This window comes from Gavia stellata, chromosome 12 (assembly GCF_030936135.1).
Source record: "Gavia stellata isolate bGavSte3 chromosome 12, bGavSte3.hap2, whole genome shotgun sequence".
Classification (NCBI taxonomy): Eukaryota; Metazoa; Chordata; class Aves; order Gaviiformes; family Gaviidae; genus Gavia; species Gavia stellata.
Genome location: NC_082605.1, coordinates 2,011,760 through 2,028,544, shown reverse-complemented (window position 1 = coordinate 2,028,544; position 16,785 = coordinate 2,011,760). Strand labels below are relative to the sequence as shown.

Here is a 16,785-nt window from a genome sequence, read left to right as displayed (position 1 = left end):
TCGCTGAAGCAAATGGTTTGAAGTGGAAAGATGGGCAAGACCAGCAGAAGCTTTTCACAAGTGTAGAAGCCTAAATCTGTGTCATCCACACACTCACGTGGGCAATTCACGACAGGGCACTGTCCATCCCATCCTGTGCAAAGCCCTTTTTTGAGGATTTCTCCCCTACCCCTCCCTGTTCCCTATACACTGAAGTTTTTGACCATCTTTTTGCCAAACCAAGAGTTAGTTGCCACGCTCAAAGATTTTTCTCTGACTGCTGTCTCTTCACAAGGCAGTCCATGCTTCTTGCTTTAGAGGTGCAGATTAACTGAGATGATCTTTTTTCTCTCTGTTTTGTGTGTCAGGTGGCTCGGGGTGGGGTTTGTTTGTTTTTGTTCCTTGGCTGACTTTCATAAGAGTCTGAAATGTGTATCCACATAAGCAATGAAACATGAGAAGAAAAGAGAGGGCTCCATTCATCAGCATTTCTTCTGGGAGAGCAGGTCTTTCCTACAGTCTTGTGTAGGTATGTTGAGTGCATGTGCAAATGTATTCATGGCCAGGGACATGTCAGCCTGCCCAGCCACGTACTCACTTACAGGTATATACTTCTGTTCTTTCACTGCATGTGTTGCATTTAACATAGCAGCACCAATGAAATTTGCAGTTGCACTGCCACACTCTTGAGTACTGGTGGGTATTGTAACCTCGACCACAGCACATCAGATCGCAGCCATTGGACTGCTGGGCTGTCTTGTTGCACATCCTTCCCTGCGTTCCCACGCTGCCAGTGACAGGATCTTCTTCACAATAATTGGGAGACTTTTCTATGTATACTAAATCTGTATCCATGGGTTTGCGATAGGAAAGTGGCTTCTTTATTTTGAGGAAGGTTGGACGCTTGTTACGACTTGCCCTCACTGGTTCGACTTGAACGGCTTCGTTGTATTTGTCCTTAAGGATGTAGCCCAGCTCCCGGAATTTAGGTAGAGTTGTCCAGCATGTTTTAGTGGTACAGGATCCCGAGACCCCATGGCACTTGCACTCTAACTTCATGTTTTCTTCCAGAATCTGTATTTGGAAGAACAAAGAATGATGCATTAATACAAGCTAGAGACTCTTCAAAACAACAGGGGCATTTGATGCATATTAAATTACAGTCACGGATGGGTTTGCTCTCCAGCACGAGTTGCCACCAGACCCAGGCCGGGTTCCCACCAAAGCTGTGGCTTCTGATTGCCTGGTGACTCTGTTGTCCCAGGTAGCAAATGCTCATCAGTGTCAACTGAGTCCTGCCTGCAAAGCTGATTCCCCATTTGCACTTCGAGTTAAGTAGGGAAGATAACTTTGCCTAATTTCACAGCCCATGGACCAAAGGTAAAAGGGCACGCTCCTTACCCACAGCTTTTCTTCACTTTCATTTGCAATAGGATCATACTGTGCTTCAGATTTGTCTGCGGTTGCAATTTTTGGCATATGGCAGTGAAATTAGGAACTGGCAGAAATCACACCTTCACATGAAATGCCACATGCAGGATGCTTTGAAAGTTCAACAATAGGTGCTAGAACTTGATTTTTGTAAACAGAGGTTCAAAAATAAACTGCATTTCAGTTCTTGCACCTGAAAATTACATAAGCTGGTGCAAGATGTGAACAAGCCGATAAACTCTATCAATGCTTATCCTCCTGTTGATCTCACTTTAACAGAATCACAGAATCACGGAATCATTAAGTTTGGAAAAGACCTTCAAGATCATCCGGTCCAACCATCAACTCAACACCACCATGCTCACTAAACCATGTCCCGAAATCAACAGTGTAAAGCAGAAGATCATTTATTCATACAGGCATCATCTGTTCTAAATGTTGCAAGTTAATGCTCCAATTTGGAAATCTCAGTATTATTTTCATGTACCATAGTCTTAAATTCTTTGCACTTTCTGGAGGGTTTGAAATGTTTTCTCTCCTCTCACGTGGATAATGGAGTATACAAAATTCCTCAGCTACTTTGCAAGAAAACTAGGTCTGTCTTAGAGCATAAAGGGTAAGAGTAAAGATGAGGAATTGGTTTCATGTTTTGTCATCAATTCTTGTTAAAATTTTCTATCTCCTTAATACTGTAAAAGCGTCTCAAACACCTAAACATCAAGGCTTGCTCCACCCTGTCTCATGTTCTCTTCTTTGTAGGGGTCTCTCATGCTTATGCCTGAGTTGTCACTACTTTCCTTTTGAAGATAACAAGCTTCATCTTCCCTTCAACCTTCACATCCCTTGAAATTTTATCCTTATATCTTCTCCCTCTTGCTGTTTGTTTACCAGCCTAGTCTTTGCCAAATAAAACTGGAGACCAGCTCAGTCCCTGCTGTCTGTTCTGAGCCCTATAACTGACCTTACTTTGCAGCTACATTGGGTTAATGCTAGAAAACATACCTAATTCCAGCAATTAATTTCCCACTGGTCTTTGCTTGAAAGAGAACATAATAATTTTGGTGATTAAATTCTGCCTAACCTGGCAGATACCAGCAGTGGAAAGCCCAGCCAGAGGCATTATCTGGGTTCAGGGAGTGGCCACATAATTTTTCCCATGAGAATCCCCAGCTGATCTGTGCAGTCCCAAACCTAGGCAGCCTAGAAGGCTGGAGGGAGGTCAGTGATATGGAAATTTGAATTAACCCTTTGCTGTAACCCCCACTTCAGTTTTGGGCGTTCGGAAAACTTACCATGCGGACACCGTCTGCACTGAAGGAGCCACGTCCAGCTTGAAGTCTGGACACCTGTGCTGGGACTTCAAGTCTAAAATCTCAGCATAAACTGGGGGTGGCAAGGAGAAAGAGCGCATCTTAAGTTGTGCAGCCAGCAGATCATAAGCAGGGCACTAACACTGGCGAACATAGCACAGTCCTGTTCCTGGCGGCCTTAAAACAAGTAATTTAGAGACTGCACGTAGTGGTTTATTATTCTCATGCCTTTTGGGCTTGAGGCTGTTCCCGTGTCACCTAGGCACGGTTATTGCTATGGCCTAACCTTAGGACAGTTTGTAGCTGCTTCTTTACTCATTGTTCTTCCTCTGCCCCTTTTCAATGAAGACTGGGATTTCAGAGGCATTAGAATAGCTTTATTTTATTTTAGTCTATGATGAGTGACGTGTCAGCACGTGTGGTCTGCAGACTGGATTAAAAGCCCTAGAAAGTATAGGTCCAAGACTTTGACAGATGTGAACTTTGCATATATTAAGTCACATTTGGTGCTACTGTTTTTAAATTAGTTTTTCATGGCAACTGTCTAATGACTGACCTAAAACTCAAATGTGAGAAACTTTTATGTTCAGATCTACATCTTAACTTGCAGTTCTGCTCAAGCTTTGGCTTACGTTTTGCGTTATCTTGTTATCTTGAGTTTCTCTCTCAGCCACTGCATACTTCTTTTATTGCTCACTCATTCATAAGGTAGTACTCTTAGAAGATAGATGAGGAGACGGAAAAGGAGTTATAGCACAGAAACCGGAAAAATAACATAAATTCTTTTAGCCTCATTTGTACCTTTTTAAAAGCTCTTTTTTTTTTTTTTTTTAATTTGAAACTAGCCAGGGATACATTTCTCAGCCCTAATTCAATCACTGCTCTTGTTCAAGTGGCTGGCCTTATATCCTGGTACGATGTTCAAACTTGCACCAAAATATTTCTAACTCACCTTCCATCAGGATCCGCCAAATTGACTTGAAACATTAATACAAAATACATCATGGCTTAGTGTCATCTATCCAGGTAGGGCTTTTTTCCTGAAGTGTAGTTAAATAGCTTAAATTGCCTTTTGGTTTATTTCATTAACATCCCATTTACAGCCAGCAATCTCTGAGAGAATGAGTAGTTCCACTGCACAAAGAGCTGAGCAAGCGGCTGGAGCAGTTCAGCAACCGGGCAGCCTCGTGTCACGTGTTGGTCTCCTGCTCCGGGTGACATGATGCCAACCAGAATGAGCGTCTGCTTTTCTGGTCTCGGCTAAGGCTGGGCATGAGCGGTTAGGATAAAAAGGTCTGGTTTTGTCTGAATATGAGAAGTTTGAGAAATACTAGTTGAGCCCAAGTACTAAGGGTCCTTCTTAGATGACTTGGAGGGGGACGGGAGGGGGCAGAGGGATGAGAGTTTCGTCTTTTAAAACTGTGCCACATTTATTGTTCTCATTTTTTTTGTAGATAGCACTTCCTAAGATCTACTGGCTAACCCTCCCTTTTCTCTTCACACTTGTTGGGGGTGCGTTTCCGATACACTGTGCTAAAATCACTGTAACATATCTGCCTGATTTGGGTCCACTGAACTCTGCAATTGAACTTTCCTTTCCAGTTCTGCCTTGTCTAACCTAGCCACTCTACCTTTCGCTCACAAACCCTTTTGTTGGTTCTGTTCTTGTATATATACCCTCCTCGCTGGTGCTGTCTTTCAATGCCGTGTTTTGCAAATTCAGCCAGAGATGAATTGACTCTATAGCCTTTAGAAAATAGGCTACATGTAATCTGAACTGTCTATCCTCAGCAAAAGCAAAAGCCTGCAATGGTGATTTGATAGTTTTATTGTACTGTGATATCAGGTGCTTGGACTATTTTTTTTGCATTAAAATATGTGGACAGTGATATTTTAATACCATTACATTATGCTGGTAGCCTCTGATAAATCAGTGCCTTTATAAATTCAAGACAAGAGTTGAAAAGAGAAGGAAGAAAATAAAATAGGGGATTCTTTGGGTAGGGACAGGAGTCCTCGGTCTTTCCCTTGGTTTCTGTGAACCGAAAGAAGCGCTCTACCCCTTAAAAACTTAGTCTGTGTTAAAAGCAGAAAGCGCTCTTCACCTTTCAAGATCAGGATTTGTTTCTTTGAAGGTATTAGCCAGCAGCTCACACTTTTTACATTAGAATAAAACTTTATATATGTTATAGACTGACTTTCCCTAAAATTTAAGAGACTGAAGGGCACAAAATTTAAATCCTAGATCCTCTGATTCTTACCAAATGACCATATCCAGCTCCGTCAGCCATGGAAAGTAAATCTGTATGCACCAGTGAATGCTCTGAACTGGATTAAATGCGAACAAAGAGCTGGAGTTCTTTCAGCTTTGTCCACTTTTTCTTTGAGCTCCTACAGTAAACTGTCAGTACTTGTTTTTCTCTCTCTCTCTCCCCCTTGCCATTAGCCTCTGGGAAATAGTTTGTGTGAAGAGAACTTGCGCTGGCTCTCTCTGTTGATGTTATCTTTGGATATAGTACCTTTGGGCACTGCCATTAGGAACTTAACATGTTTTTTCTTCGCCTTTAGTTTTGCAGAGAATGCGTAGGGTGCGTCATGTGAGGGTGGCAAGCTGTAGCTCTGGAGAACCCTGCAGCCCAGGAGCTGCATGGGCCAGTACCAGCACTGTGGTCCTACAGCGGGCAGCGACGAGCCGGGGTGTCTGCTAATGGTACCCTGGCTGGGCGCTGGCTGAGCCAACGGTTCTAGTTTCCAGTGAAACCAGCAGAAAGTGCTGGCTGGTGTGACTTGGCGCTGGAGCAGCATTAGCTTACGACTGCTGCCGCTGCCACCCTGCAGCCACGTTGGAGGTGTGCCCTCTGGGTGGTGGGACGGGTGCTGCGGGTGCTCGGGTCTGGGCAAATGGAGAGGTTATTATGTGGCTGGTGTGCTCAGGAACACTGCTCAGCCTCGTGCAGTGGGTTTTCTCAGCTCAGTGTCTCTGTTACCCAAGTTAGTCAGTGGTCTGTACCTGTTTCCAGCATCTGAAGCCATCTGACTTTCCAAGCACATCTGCCAGGGCAGTCTGGGAGCCCACATGCCCACTCACGTGGGCCAGGTACTGCACAGCCCTGGTTCGGTCACCAGAACGCTAAAGCACTTGACGCCAAAGCTGTTCTGAAGGACTTACAGCGTGAAATACAGTGGACCATCGCACCTCCAGTGCATTCTCCTTCACCAACAGGATTTCCCATAGAAACTAAATCCTGCCTCACAGTCAGAACGCTGCCAACACCATAGTGCCCGAGGCCAGGGACCCTTTACTGCTTCATCAGAAATAACTCAGACTCCAGTCTACATGTGAAGCTGATGTAATTAGTGAGACAACAGGCACTGATTCCTACCCCACCAAGGCCATAATCTTTCCTAATTTTGTCTGACATCAGATCATCTGTGTCAGGAAATACCTGTCTCCTACAAGTGCCTGCACACATACCTTCACTATAGGTCAAAGAAAACACAACTATTGGCAAAACAAGAGTGAATTTTTCACTCCGGAGAAAAACATGGCAGGGCTTGGAGAGTGGTCACGACATTTCTGTGGGCTGGAGAGACCACCAGACAGATGCAAACCTGTCTCTCTAACTTTGTGGCAGATGAGGACTTATGATTTATATTACTTTTGGAGGCAATTGTAGCTACAAGACAAAGCTGCTCAAACTTCAGGAATGATGTTAGAGATACGGGTTTTGCTTTTGAAGAAGGATTCATTGAGTAAAAATATTGTTTTAAGCTAATACAATAAAGCCATGTCATATTTAGTCTTTCAACAGATTAGCTTATTTGAGAACCAAATCATATCTAGAGCAACTGGCAGTGAGGTCTAGAGTGAGACTAGGCATTGAAAAGGGCAGTGGATGTATATGCAAGATTGATTTGACAAGGTCCAAGTAAAAGGACTATGCCTCATTAAAATGACTAGGAAATGACTCTGCCACTTGTTTTATTCAAATGTGACAGTACTCTCAAAAGGATGCTACTGCTTAAGTAACTTCTAGGACTGTCTTAACATCAGAGCTCTGAAACTTGAGGAAAGTAGAAATAATACTTTATGCTTTTTCTCCAGATTCAAACTCATGATACCATTAATAATGAAGACTTCGGAAATTTTGTGTTCTTGTAAGTTTAACCTTTTGTGTACTCTTTCTGATTTCTCTCTATGCCACCACAAAGCAGGAGGTTCCTTACATTTCTTACATGCATTTTATAGAGTTTCGTAATTATTTTTATATTTTCTGCTCTGGAATGTTACATGCCCTTTACTTCAGCTTTATAAAAAAAGTTGACCATAAGCAGTAATTATTTTCTAAATGTAGCTTCTATTTCCACGATATATCAAATGAGTAAAGAAAAAATATTACTTAGTCTTCCGGTATGGTCACAGTACTCATGCACTGTTGTCAGCACACGCATGCTGAATGAGAAGTTCTTCTCTTTCCTGGGTAAGTTGTATTGTTTAAAATCAGAAGACAGAAGACCTAGTACCCTTCATTCAATGACTAGCACTGTACAGAATAGCAAACTAACACAGAAGTCTGAGAGCAAGGCCAGTAAAAGCTGAGAGGAATGCAGCAAAAAATTTTTTCTCCTACATATTTTTCTTATACTTCTGATAACCTTCATGACTTGCCGTATACTAAATCAATTTATCACCACTTCTAGGACCAAAAAAACCCAAAAGAAGAGCAGTAGAAAACAAATGTCATGGGATGCTTTCATAATTGTTATTTTTGAAAACTAGTTGGACTTAGGATAAAAAGGACATCACTGTTTTTAAAAAAAGAGATTTAACAAGACAGATTCTCACGCAACCTAATAATGCTCTTCTCAAATTAAACCACAAGGCATGGCCCTTACCTTTTTTCAAACTGTAGGAACTGCCATATGAAATAGAACAAGGTGTCATAATACTTCAGCTTTCTGTCACTGAGGGGTCCTTCTAGGAGAACACCTTACATCCTGCCGTAGCTGCTCCTAGGATACACGTCTGCCAAAACCCTCTCAGTTTTGCTAAAGTAGCTATGAAAGTAGATTCTATGTATGAGGCTCAGAGTCTGTATCTAGCTTGCTCATTCCTCAATATTTCTCTCTGACAGCTCTGCAAATCTAATCATGGCCCGTGAAAGTCAAATAAGGTTCTTAAGTTTTTATTTATCTTCATCAAGATACTGCTTGCAGAGATAGTGGGCATGATGTGGCAACACCTGAAGTTAATAGCTCAGCAAAATCTGATACGGATTTGAGAGGAATGATACAGGCAGAAATCCACACCGCCACGTCAGAGAGTCCCTCCTCGGAGCAGGTCTCATGCCAGGTATTCTCTTCTCCCTCGCCCCCTCCCTTTTCCATCATATCTGATAACAGCTGCAAGCTAGTCTGTGGGATTCCTTGCCTTTTTACGTCTTTCATGAACACATTCCAGCTTTCCCCAGAGAGAAAGTACCTGCACCCTCCTCTCTCTCTCTCTCTGGTCATCAAAATGTAAATCGAAACCATTAATTCACGAGCTGGAACTGTGAGCTTCAGGTTGAGTTTTGCATACTCTTAAGGGACGTGGTTGGTGACAAAGTTTTCTGTCTAATATTAAATACAAAACCTTCTTACCCACCCTTCCTCCTGTTGGCAGGAAGTCCTGTTTTAAAAGCTTTTCTCAACTACGAATTGCAAAACAAATGCTTAGGTAAGTTTTATGTCAGGGAATAGACTGAAAGTAGTATGTTCCTACTGTCCATTGGCAAGCAGGCTGTGAGATGGGGCGTTCCTGGTGTGGCACTTTTTGTTTTCTGAATTGCCAATGACAAAAGCTCAATACTTGAAAGTTGGCTTGACAGTTTATTGAGGGGTTACTGCTGTGATGGCTTCTTGGTACATCTGCCTGCAAGACTGGTCTGACTTGCATTTTGTTTTTGTGGATTTTTCTATTTAAAAGCAAGGCAAATATTTTAACAGAAAAAATGGAAATAATTTGAGAACATAACTGTCAACGTGTTTGATAAACTACTTGTTTTGAAAAAATAACTCTTGGGAGACCCATTATCACCTAGATTAGACTGGATCAATGCAGTGCCAAGTAAGTGTCATCATGTAGGAAGTTTAAAGATCAGTCATAAAAAAAGAGGTTGGAAAAAACAGTTCGGAAAAAAAACCTGGTTTCTTTTAATGTGCTTTCACCCACTATTATTGTAATATAGCTGCATTGTCTTAAAGCCATTCAATATGTTATTTTATATTCTATATTTGTTTAAGTGAAAGTGTGATTTCTTAGCCCCTTACTGAAATGGGATTGTGAGATTAAGGGGAAATTTATCTAGGATTGTTATTTGCTGCTGTCCAAGCAAAACTGACTCTGTGGATATGATGGATTTTAGCTTGTGAAATAGTGAATAGTCTTGTTGTCTGGCCTACCATGAAGCTATAATAGACTGGACAGGGGGATGGTGTTACAGAATTACAGATAGAGTTGTTGGTTATATTATCTAGTTTATCTTCCTATCACTGTCTAAGTTTTCTACAGTCTATATCTTCCTCTCCAGAAAAATACTGGATAGCATGTTCATGCCAGAAGTGAATAAAAGATGATGATCAAGGAGTTTTGAAATGAAGAAACAACATGATGTTCACTGACACTAAAACAACTTACAAAGAAAATGAGACAGCAATTTTTCTGGATTTGGACATGTTACCAACATAACATTTCTTCTTAGATCGTATCTACCTTCCTTACATTCTGGTCACAAATGAAAAATCACTCCAAAATACTGACACTTCTAAAACAGGCCTCTCTAAAATAGTAAACTGTGCAATATTTTGCCATGTATTAAAAAGATGACGAATGTCCATTGTTAAAAACGTCATTTTCCCTAATCCCTACTTCAGTGTAGGAGCTCAGTCCTGCAGTCAATGTATGGATCAGAGTAATGAAGTCAATGAAATCTTATCTGAGTGATGTCTGCCAATCTGGACCTCTTCGAAGTCAATATAATTCTTCTAGCATCCTATGTCCAGTGTGTCTGGTTCTAGTTTTGATCTTGGGACAGTGATCTTCATCCATACTCTGGGCTTCTAAATGTCAATGCACCAAGCTGTCATTAAAATGTAGGATGGAGTAGGTTTTTTTAAAAAAGAGAGAAGGAAAGTAATTGTGCTTATAGTTTATATTTTAGCATGCTATTTCTGAAGAAATTGGAAGTATTCCCAGCTAAGATGAACTAAAACTTATTTACACTCCTCAGTTTGGGAACACAATGAGTTAAAGTCTTGGGGGTTATTCAAGTAGGGATGTCATTGCTGCCCGTCACTTTGGGCTATGTCATGGAGCCTGAGTCATTCTTCACACAAAAAAAAGTAGGGAAAACAGGAAGTGGCACAACTGGAATTCATCCTCGTCACAGCTAATGTACACAGAGAGAGGAATGGTACAGGGTTGATTCATTCCCACTAAACTTCATCTTCCATGTAACTCTCCCCACTGGTAGTGAAGCACTCAAATGAAGTGGTGCTGGCATTGTATAGTAAAGAATTGGGAGCAACCAGGTAGAGCGTTTTGACAAATGCTTAAGCTGTCGAGAGAAAAGTTTCCAAAGAGTGATAGAAACCAAAAGAACGGTCTTTCTTGTTCCAGACAACTCATCAGAAAACACCTCTTGTGCTAAACTAATAAAGCCAGGTACTGGCAGGAGTACTAGTTGCAAAATAATATCACTTCATACTGCTTCCAAACATTTTTAACCAATAGCCACACACAGTTAATTATAGGTTCATTTAGTTGCACACCAAACTATGAGAGTTAACCCTTAGGTACTCAGCAAATAATACTATGCAAGGCATATTTCTCATGCTGAAAAACTAACACAAATTTTAGTTCTCCAAGCCAGCAGCTTTAGTAAACAAAGGATATTTTTCCTTTCTATCAAGCTTTTCAGATGATTTCAAAGTACTTCTACATTCATTTTTCAGTACCGTCTTTATAAAAACGCAGTATTTCTTAGCTTAACTCCTTTGGTCTAGAAAGAAGCGCCAGGTATCTCCATGTTTGATTCACAGAGAAGCATCTTTAAGCTTCAGTCCTAATACCTAGCATACTTTTCACAACTTGGTAAATGACACTGGTGGTGTACCTATTGCCCTCTCTGCCTACCTACCGTTTATTCAGCAGGAAAGAGCACCTGAGCTGACTCAAACTCACTTCCATCCACTTGAGTCACACTATTTTGCAGAGATAACACTGTAGCAGAGGCTTCAAGCCCATTGCCAAGGATGGTTGTACCCTTGGGTGAGATATCACCATGCCGGCACATCAAGCGACAGCTGCTCAGAGAAGTGATAGCTATTCCTGTTATTTTAAGAGAAATTTCCCATTACTCCTCCAGCTAATCAGCATGCAATTATTTTAGTTATCATAAGGGAGAAACTTGATCACAATAACACATTGTGTTTTGTGAACATATTTCCACATACTTTGTGTTTACAATTCAAAATATTCACATTATCATAAAGTAACATGATTTTGGTGTTAATTGTAATATTCTTGTGAGAACAATTATTCCACAAAGATGACTTTCAAATTAAGTTTTATACATAAGCGTTTTCCCCCTCCAGTTGCAGCTGGGACAATAGATCCACACTTCCATGTTTTCAAATAGCTTCTACTTATCAGAGATAAGATCCTACCAGCAGAGCCTATCTCTGTAGCCTCGCAGCTGCCAAGATCAGCATGCCCGTATCTAGGCCAAGAATTTTAACAAGGATCTTCTGGCCTGTTGTCAATGAAAATTTCCTCCTATACAGAAGAAAGTGGAATTTCCTAATTTTATGCATAACGCTTAGTGTAGTCTAAGCAAACCTCTGTGGCTTTCTGTCTTGCTTACCTGGCTTATTAGATTTTCTCCTTTTCATTCTAACAGGTATTTTAAGCAATAGTTGAAGCTTTTGTTTTACAGGTGAGCAATCACGTATTAACAGAAATTTGCCTTTAAGGTGCACCGTACTGATGCATGAAATTCGCCTCGGTCAGTTCACCCTCCAGAGCAGACATAGCTGTTGCTCTTTGTTATTAGATCTACCTGTTTACTACTTATAGATGAGTTAAATAGCACCATCCAGCAATACCATTAATAGTTCCTCTTTATAAGCCATATATAAATGAGTCTTGATATCAAGACTGATGTTTTTACAAAGGGCTAACCAGTTGCTCTAGGTCTTTAGTTCAGAAGGTCATAGGATGCCTGTAACAATAGCTTCTAAGCACCAGTTTCACCAGTACATAAAGCCGTCAATAAAAGAAACCAGGCATGTCTACAGCACACATTTAATGTATTAATCAGATACTAATTTTATAAATCTCTCTTTAAGAGGAACCTTAATATAAACTATAATTCTGTTAAATAGAAGTACAAAAAAACCTTAATGCTAAGGTACTCCTTAGCATCGGTATTTAAATTTATAACGTTCTGGAAAATATTTTAAGACTTTCATTACACCTTTTAGCCTAAATTTGCTCCAACTATAGCAAGGCAGACTTCTTAGGTTGATCTCCTGAGAAAACAAAGCCTAAGTGCTCACTTGGTGTCTGTCTCCCTTCTGCCTTCCTGCCTTCTCATGTCCCATTGGTAACGGCTGTACCTTTTTAGTAATTTCAACCAAATATGACAAAGGGTAGACATTTTAAAGAAACTTCTGTGAAATAAAAGACCACAGGGAGGATACAGATCCTATAAATACTCCAGGTGACAGTGTGAACACTGGTGTTGTTAAAGCCCGGGCCATTCACAAACAGAGAGTTTGCCATCACCTGTAAGACATGCTTTTGCAGGAGAGCATCTCCACTATTTACATTTCCTGGAACTTTTCTTTTTTAACCAAGGTCTTAATCCAAGCCTTTTGGACACATATTCTTTACTCCTTATTGAACTTCTTTATTTACATGCTAACTACTGTGCCACCTCAAGAGTTAATTGTTTTATGACTGCAGGATTTATGTCCCCAAAGATAACAGTATGCGCTATGACTCACTTAAAATCTCATGGGGGAATAGCCCTGTAAGAGAATGCGTGGTCGTACTGATAATTGTGTGTGATCTTATATTTAGTAGAAGATCTAGTATGCTTAAGGCAAGGCTAGTTTCTTTAGTGTAGGCCACCAGCTGACACTACCAAGAGAACCTATTGCTAGAGCACTAGCAATAGATCTTGGTTTAGAACTGATTTAGAGTCTGTAAATACTGACACTTCCCTTCTGTTTGTCCCAGGGGACCAAATGTAGTCCATTAGGTGCAGCTCACTTTCAAGTACCAGAAAGCTCAGGGTCATTTCAATAACCAGTTCTAGGGCAAATTAATACTAGTGCCTTTTGGCACTAACTGGGCATGCAGAGCCAAGCATCCTCTCTGCAATTACCTGAAACCCTTATCCTTTAATAGATCCATTCTACATTCTTCCAGTACCAGAACAGGCCTTGTTTGTGTCCTTGGACTAAAAGGTTGTTCTTCATTTAATCGATTTTTTAATTGTTTACTTCAAAATACCTGGAAATTCCTTCCATTAAAGCAAAAGTCTGTTCCATTTGTACAGCAAATGCTAGCAATTATTGCTTTTGGTGAGTGTTCAGGGCTTCATGACTTCAGAGTTTTCTGCCACCAAGTGTCTAATAGAGCATTTGAACCAAACCTTGGTTTAACTTTTATCTTTACCAAAACCTCTGTTATGTATTGTTCCAAGCATCTCTGCTTAGCCCAAGTAACTAGAGTTCATTACTGACTCATCATTGCAAGGCTCTTGGAAAGGTTCCTGGAGATACTTTCAGTTCAGACTCTAGAGGTTTGGGTTGTAACTGCAGAAGAGTCCCATTTCTGTCCCTGTTGACACAGCACAGTAGCAGAGATTCAACCACGCAAACCTGGAGTTACGTAATGAATGGGTATACTTCGGCAAAGATGTACTGAATGAGTCTGCACAGTGCAAGATTTCCAGCATAATTTGATGTAAACTTTATGTGTAGTATAAAAACTGCCTGTTTGTGTATTAAAAATGTTCTCAGCGAATAGCCTAGACTAACCATTGGTTTCCTGCTAACTTGACCAATACCTGTCTTCTGTCATTTTTTGCTAAAATTGCTAAAATATGGAGACGGAAATGTCTAGTTTTACGTAAGTAAACCAGTCCTAGGTTTGGAAAGCTAAATTTGAAGTTTGATGAATGTCATCTGGGGAATGCAGGAGAAGCAGAACTGTGCTCATCAACTATTTCTGAAAATTTTGCAACAACTTAGGCCTAAATTTAGGCATGAAGCTCAAAAATTTTGGATTCTGATTTAATTTCTCAATAAAACATCAAAGAGCACAGGTTAATAGAAATAATACCAGGCAAAACAGCCATGTTCATAGGTCAGAGTTAAGGTTAATAGGTGTTACATTTTCTCTTTCTTACAACTTTTATTACTTATGATCATTATTATGATCAGCATAAGTTTTACGATAGCCAAACATAGCTCGTATTTGCTTTGAAGTGCTTATGTTTTGTGACAGCTGCATTTGTTTCAAATCAGTAATGTTTGTTTCGAAATGAGGGCCTTTTGTTCTGCAACATGAGAGACACTGAAGACTCTACCAAGGGTCCCATCCAAGGGTGCTGAAAACAGTGGGAGAACGGAATAATCTATACAGCAACTGTTTTCGTCCCAATGATGTTCCCCTCTGAGCACTGAATGACAAATGTATGTCCTGTGGGAAGTGTTGCTAACTGTCCAAAGAGAAAGACCGAATCAAATTAGAAAATGTCAAAAAATGTGTGACCCAGCCAGTGGCTTTGCTGAGCAAATTAATCATTATAGCAAGCATCTGATTATTTCAGTTATAAAAGGTGCATGATATTAAATTTGGAATTTGAGATCTTTGTTATTTATTAACAGACCCTGGCCCTCAGTCTCAGCTCTCTTTGTCAGCAGCATGACAGACTGTCAGCTCTGGTAATCATATACATGAAATGCATGTTTTGCTCGTAATGCCAGAATCCTCTAAAATTGCGACTGCAGGTAAGTGATAGCATTTATCATTCCCTAATCTTCAGTGTAAATCAGGAATTCAGTTTTCAACCACATAAGATATAGGAGGGAGCTGAAAGCCAAAATACAAGTAAGACCATGTATCACAATTTCTGATTAGCTGAAAGTGGAGGACAAGTGGAATGAAAATTCATTCTTGCGGATTACAGTTCTTGTGCAGTCCAATTCCCTCTCATAATTTAGACTAACATTAATGTTCCCTTTATCTTTACTCTGGGCTGTTGAGAAGATGCAGAGCTTGTCTGTCAAGTTTGGACTTGTTTTAAGATTATTATCTAAAAAAAGTAGGAAAGCCATAAAATAGAACTTTGATCCTTTCAAATACAAACAAAATACTGTAAGAGTGCACAGGACATCTTATTTTTTTTCACGCCTCGGAAATTGCCCAGCAGTGTCTTGTTGTGCACTGCAAACACCCAGGAAGGATGGGATTTTTGGAAGCACTCAGCTGCGTCCTGTGGTCCCACCAACCTCAATGGGAGTTTTCCATTCAGTGAATTGGACTTCGTCCAAATTCACTGCTTGGCTTTTCTGGAAATCCTGCTGCCCCCAGCAAACATATGGTGATGAAGTTGCCAGGACAGATTTTGCTGCATCTAACACTCCTTTTCTAATTGCATTGAGCTACAGCTGTGGTGCCAGGCCTTGAGGCTGGAGTGCTTGGAGAGAAGGGAGGCACTTTGAGCAGCAGGGCTGTGAAGGACAGGAACTGTAGGGTGGGACAGGACTGGGTTTACCTTGGATAACATGTTATAACTGGACCCAGATCTGTGGGTGGACAGTCCTCTTTGCCTGGACAGCCATGTCAGTTTGAGATTTGTCAGAAGCGTTTTTTACATATTCCGTCTGGTCACAGTGAGGCACAAGCCACATTTATAAACCTTCTCGTAAACCTTCTCCGTCTGCCCGGTTTAATCTAGGCAAAATATTGTACAGCTTAATTAAGCAAGCCAGCTACTGGGACATTCTACATAGGCATATTTGGTGTACCTAACACCAAGTTTTCTGGATGTTACATGACATTTTAGCAGCGGAGCAGTTATCTCCATTACAGTTGTGCCACTGCTCTGCCCCATTCTCCACTGCCAGGCTCTGCGTTAACATGTCTACCAACCACATCTGTCAAGGGTCTAAACAGCTACAGTGGAAGTCTGTCAGAATTGCTACTGCCACTGTCAACAAGGGGCACCTACTTGCCAACAGACTGAGTCCCCATCTTCCTACGGATAATGGATGCATAGGAGGCCTTTTCCTGGTCTCTTATCAGCCAGGCAAGAAACCTCAGAAAGGGCTCCGTCAGTTGTGTGTTGCGGCTGCAGCGCTGGGCTAAGCGTTGGGCTTGTTGGTCTTACACGCTCAACATATCTGTTGACGACGGAGGTCCAAAGTGAGGGATTAGTAAGGGGAGTTGAATGTAAATGAACAAGCTCTTGAGCAAGCAGGCATCACAACTAGTCCTGGGCATGCTTCTCTCTTCAGGATCCCTCACAGGAACTTGTAACTAGAAGTGGAAAGTTACTCCTGAAAAATGCTTTCCAACTTTAAGCCACTCTAAATCGGGAATGTACCACAGCTATGATCATTTCACAAGTAGTTAGTATCTATCAGTAAAGAGGAAAATCATTCATCGGTTTTGTGTTTAAGGAGCATCCCTAACATTAAGAACTAGAAGCTTCTGACTACAAAATTCAGGAACGTTTCTGTGCCCATGCCAAAAAAAAAAAAAAAAAAAAAAAAAAGTGAAAAACCGTTGGAAAATGTTAAGTGCAATTGCAAGGGCACTGTTTAGTTCTGAACTCCAAGAAACATGTGGCTGTGCTGCTGATACTATAATATCACTTGATTGCTGGTGCCGGGAGTATCAGGGCAGCCTCACCCAGTTCTGTTCTGCTCGAAGCTGGTCTCCTAGACTCTCTGGAGTCTATGGTAATTTTCAGCAGCTCCAGACACTGGCAAGCTTTATTCTGGT

The 16,785-nt window shown here is 40.9% G+C and overlaps 1 protein-coding gene across 1 annotated transcript in view; it reads right to left on the bottom strand.

Annotated features, from left to right (window-relative positions):
* Positions 1-573: 573 nt before the first annotated feature.
* WNT7A (Wnt family member 7A) overlaps positions 574-16,785 on the bottom strand; it is a 34,826-nt gene continuing 18,614 nt past the window's right edge. Inside the window, exon 4 of the mRNA XM_059823196.1 lies at positions 574-1,053. Within this exon, the coding sequence (XP_059679179.1) occupies positions 574-1,053 (480 nt within the window). The remainder of the gene's footprint in view (positions 1,054-16,785) is intronic.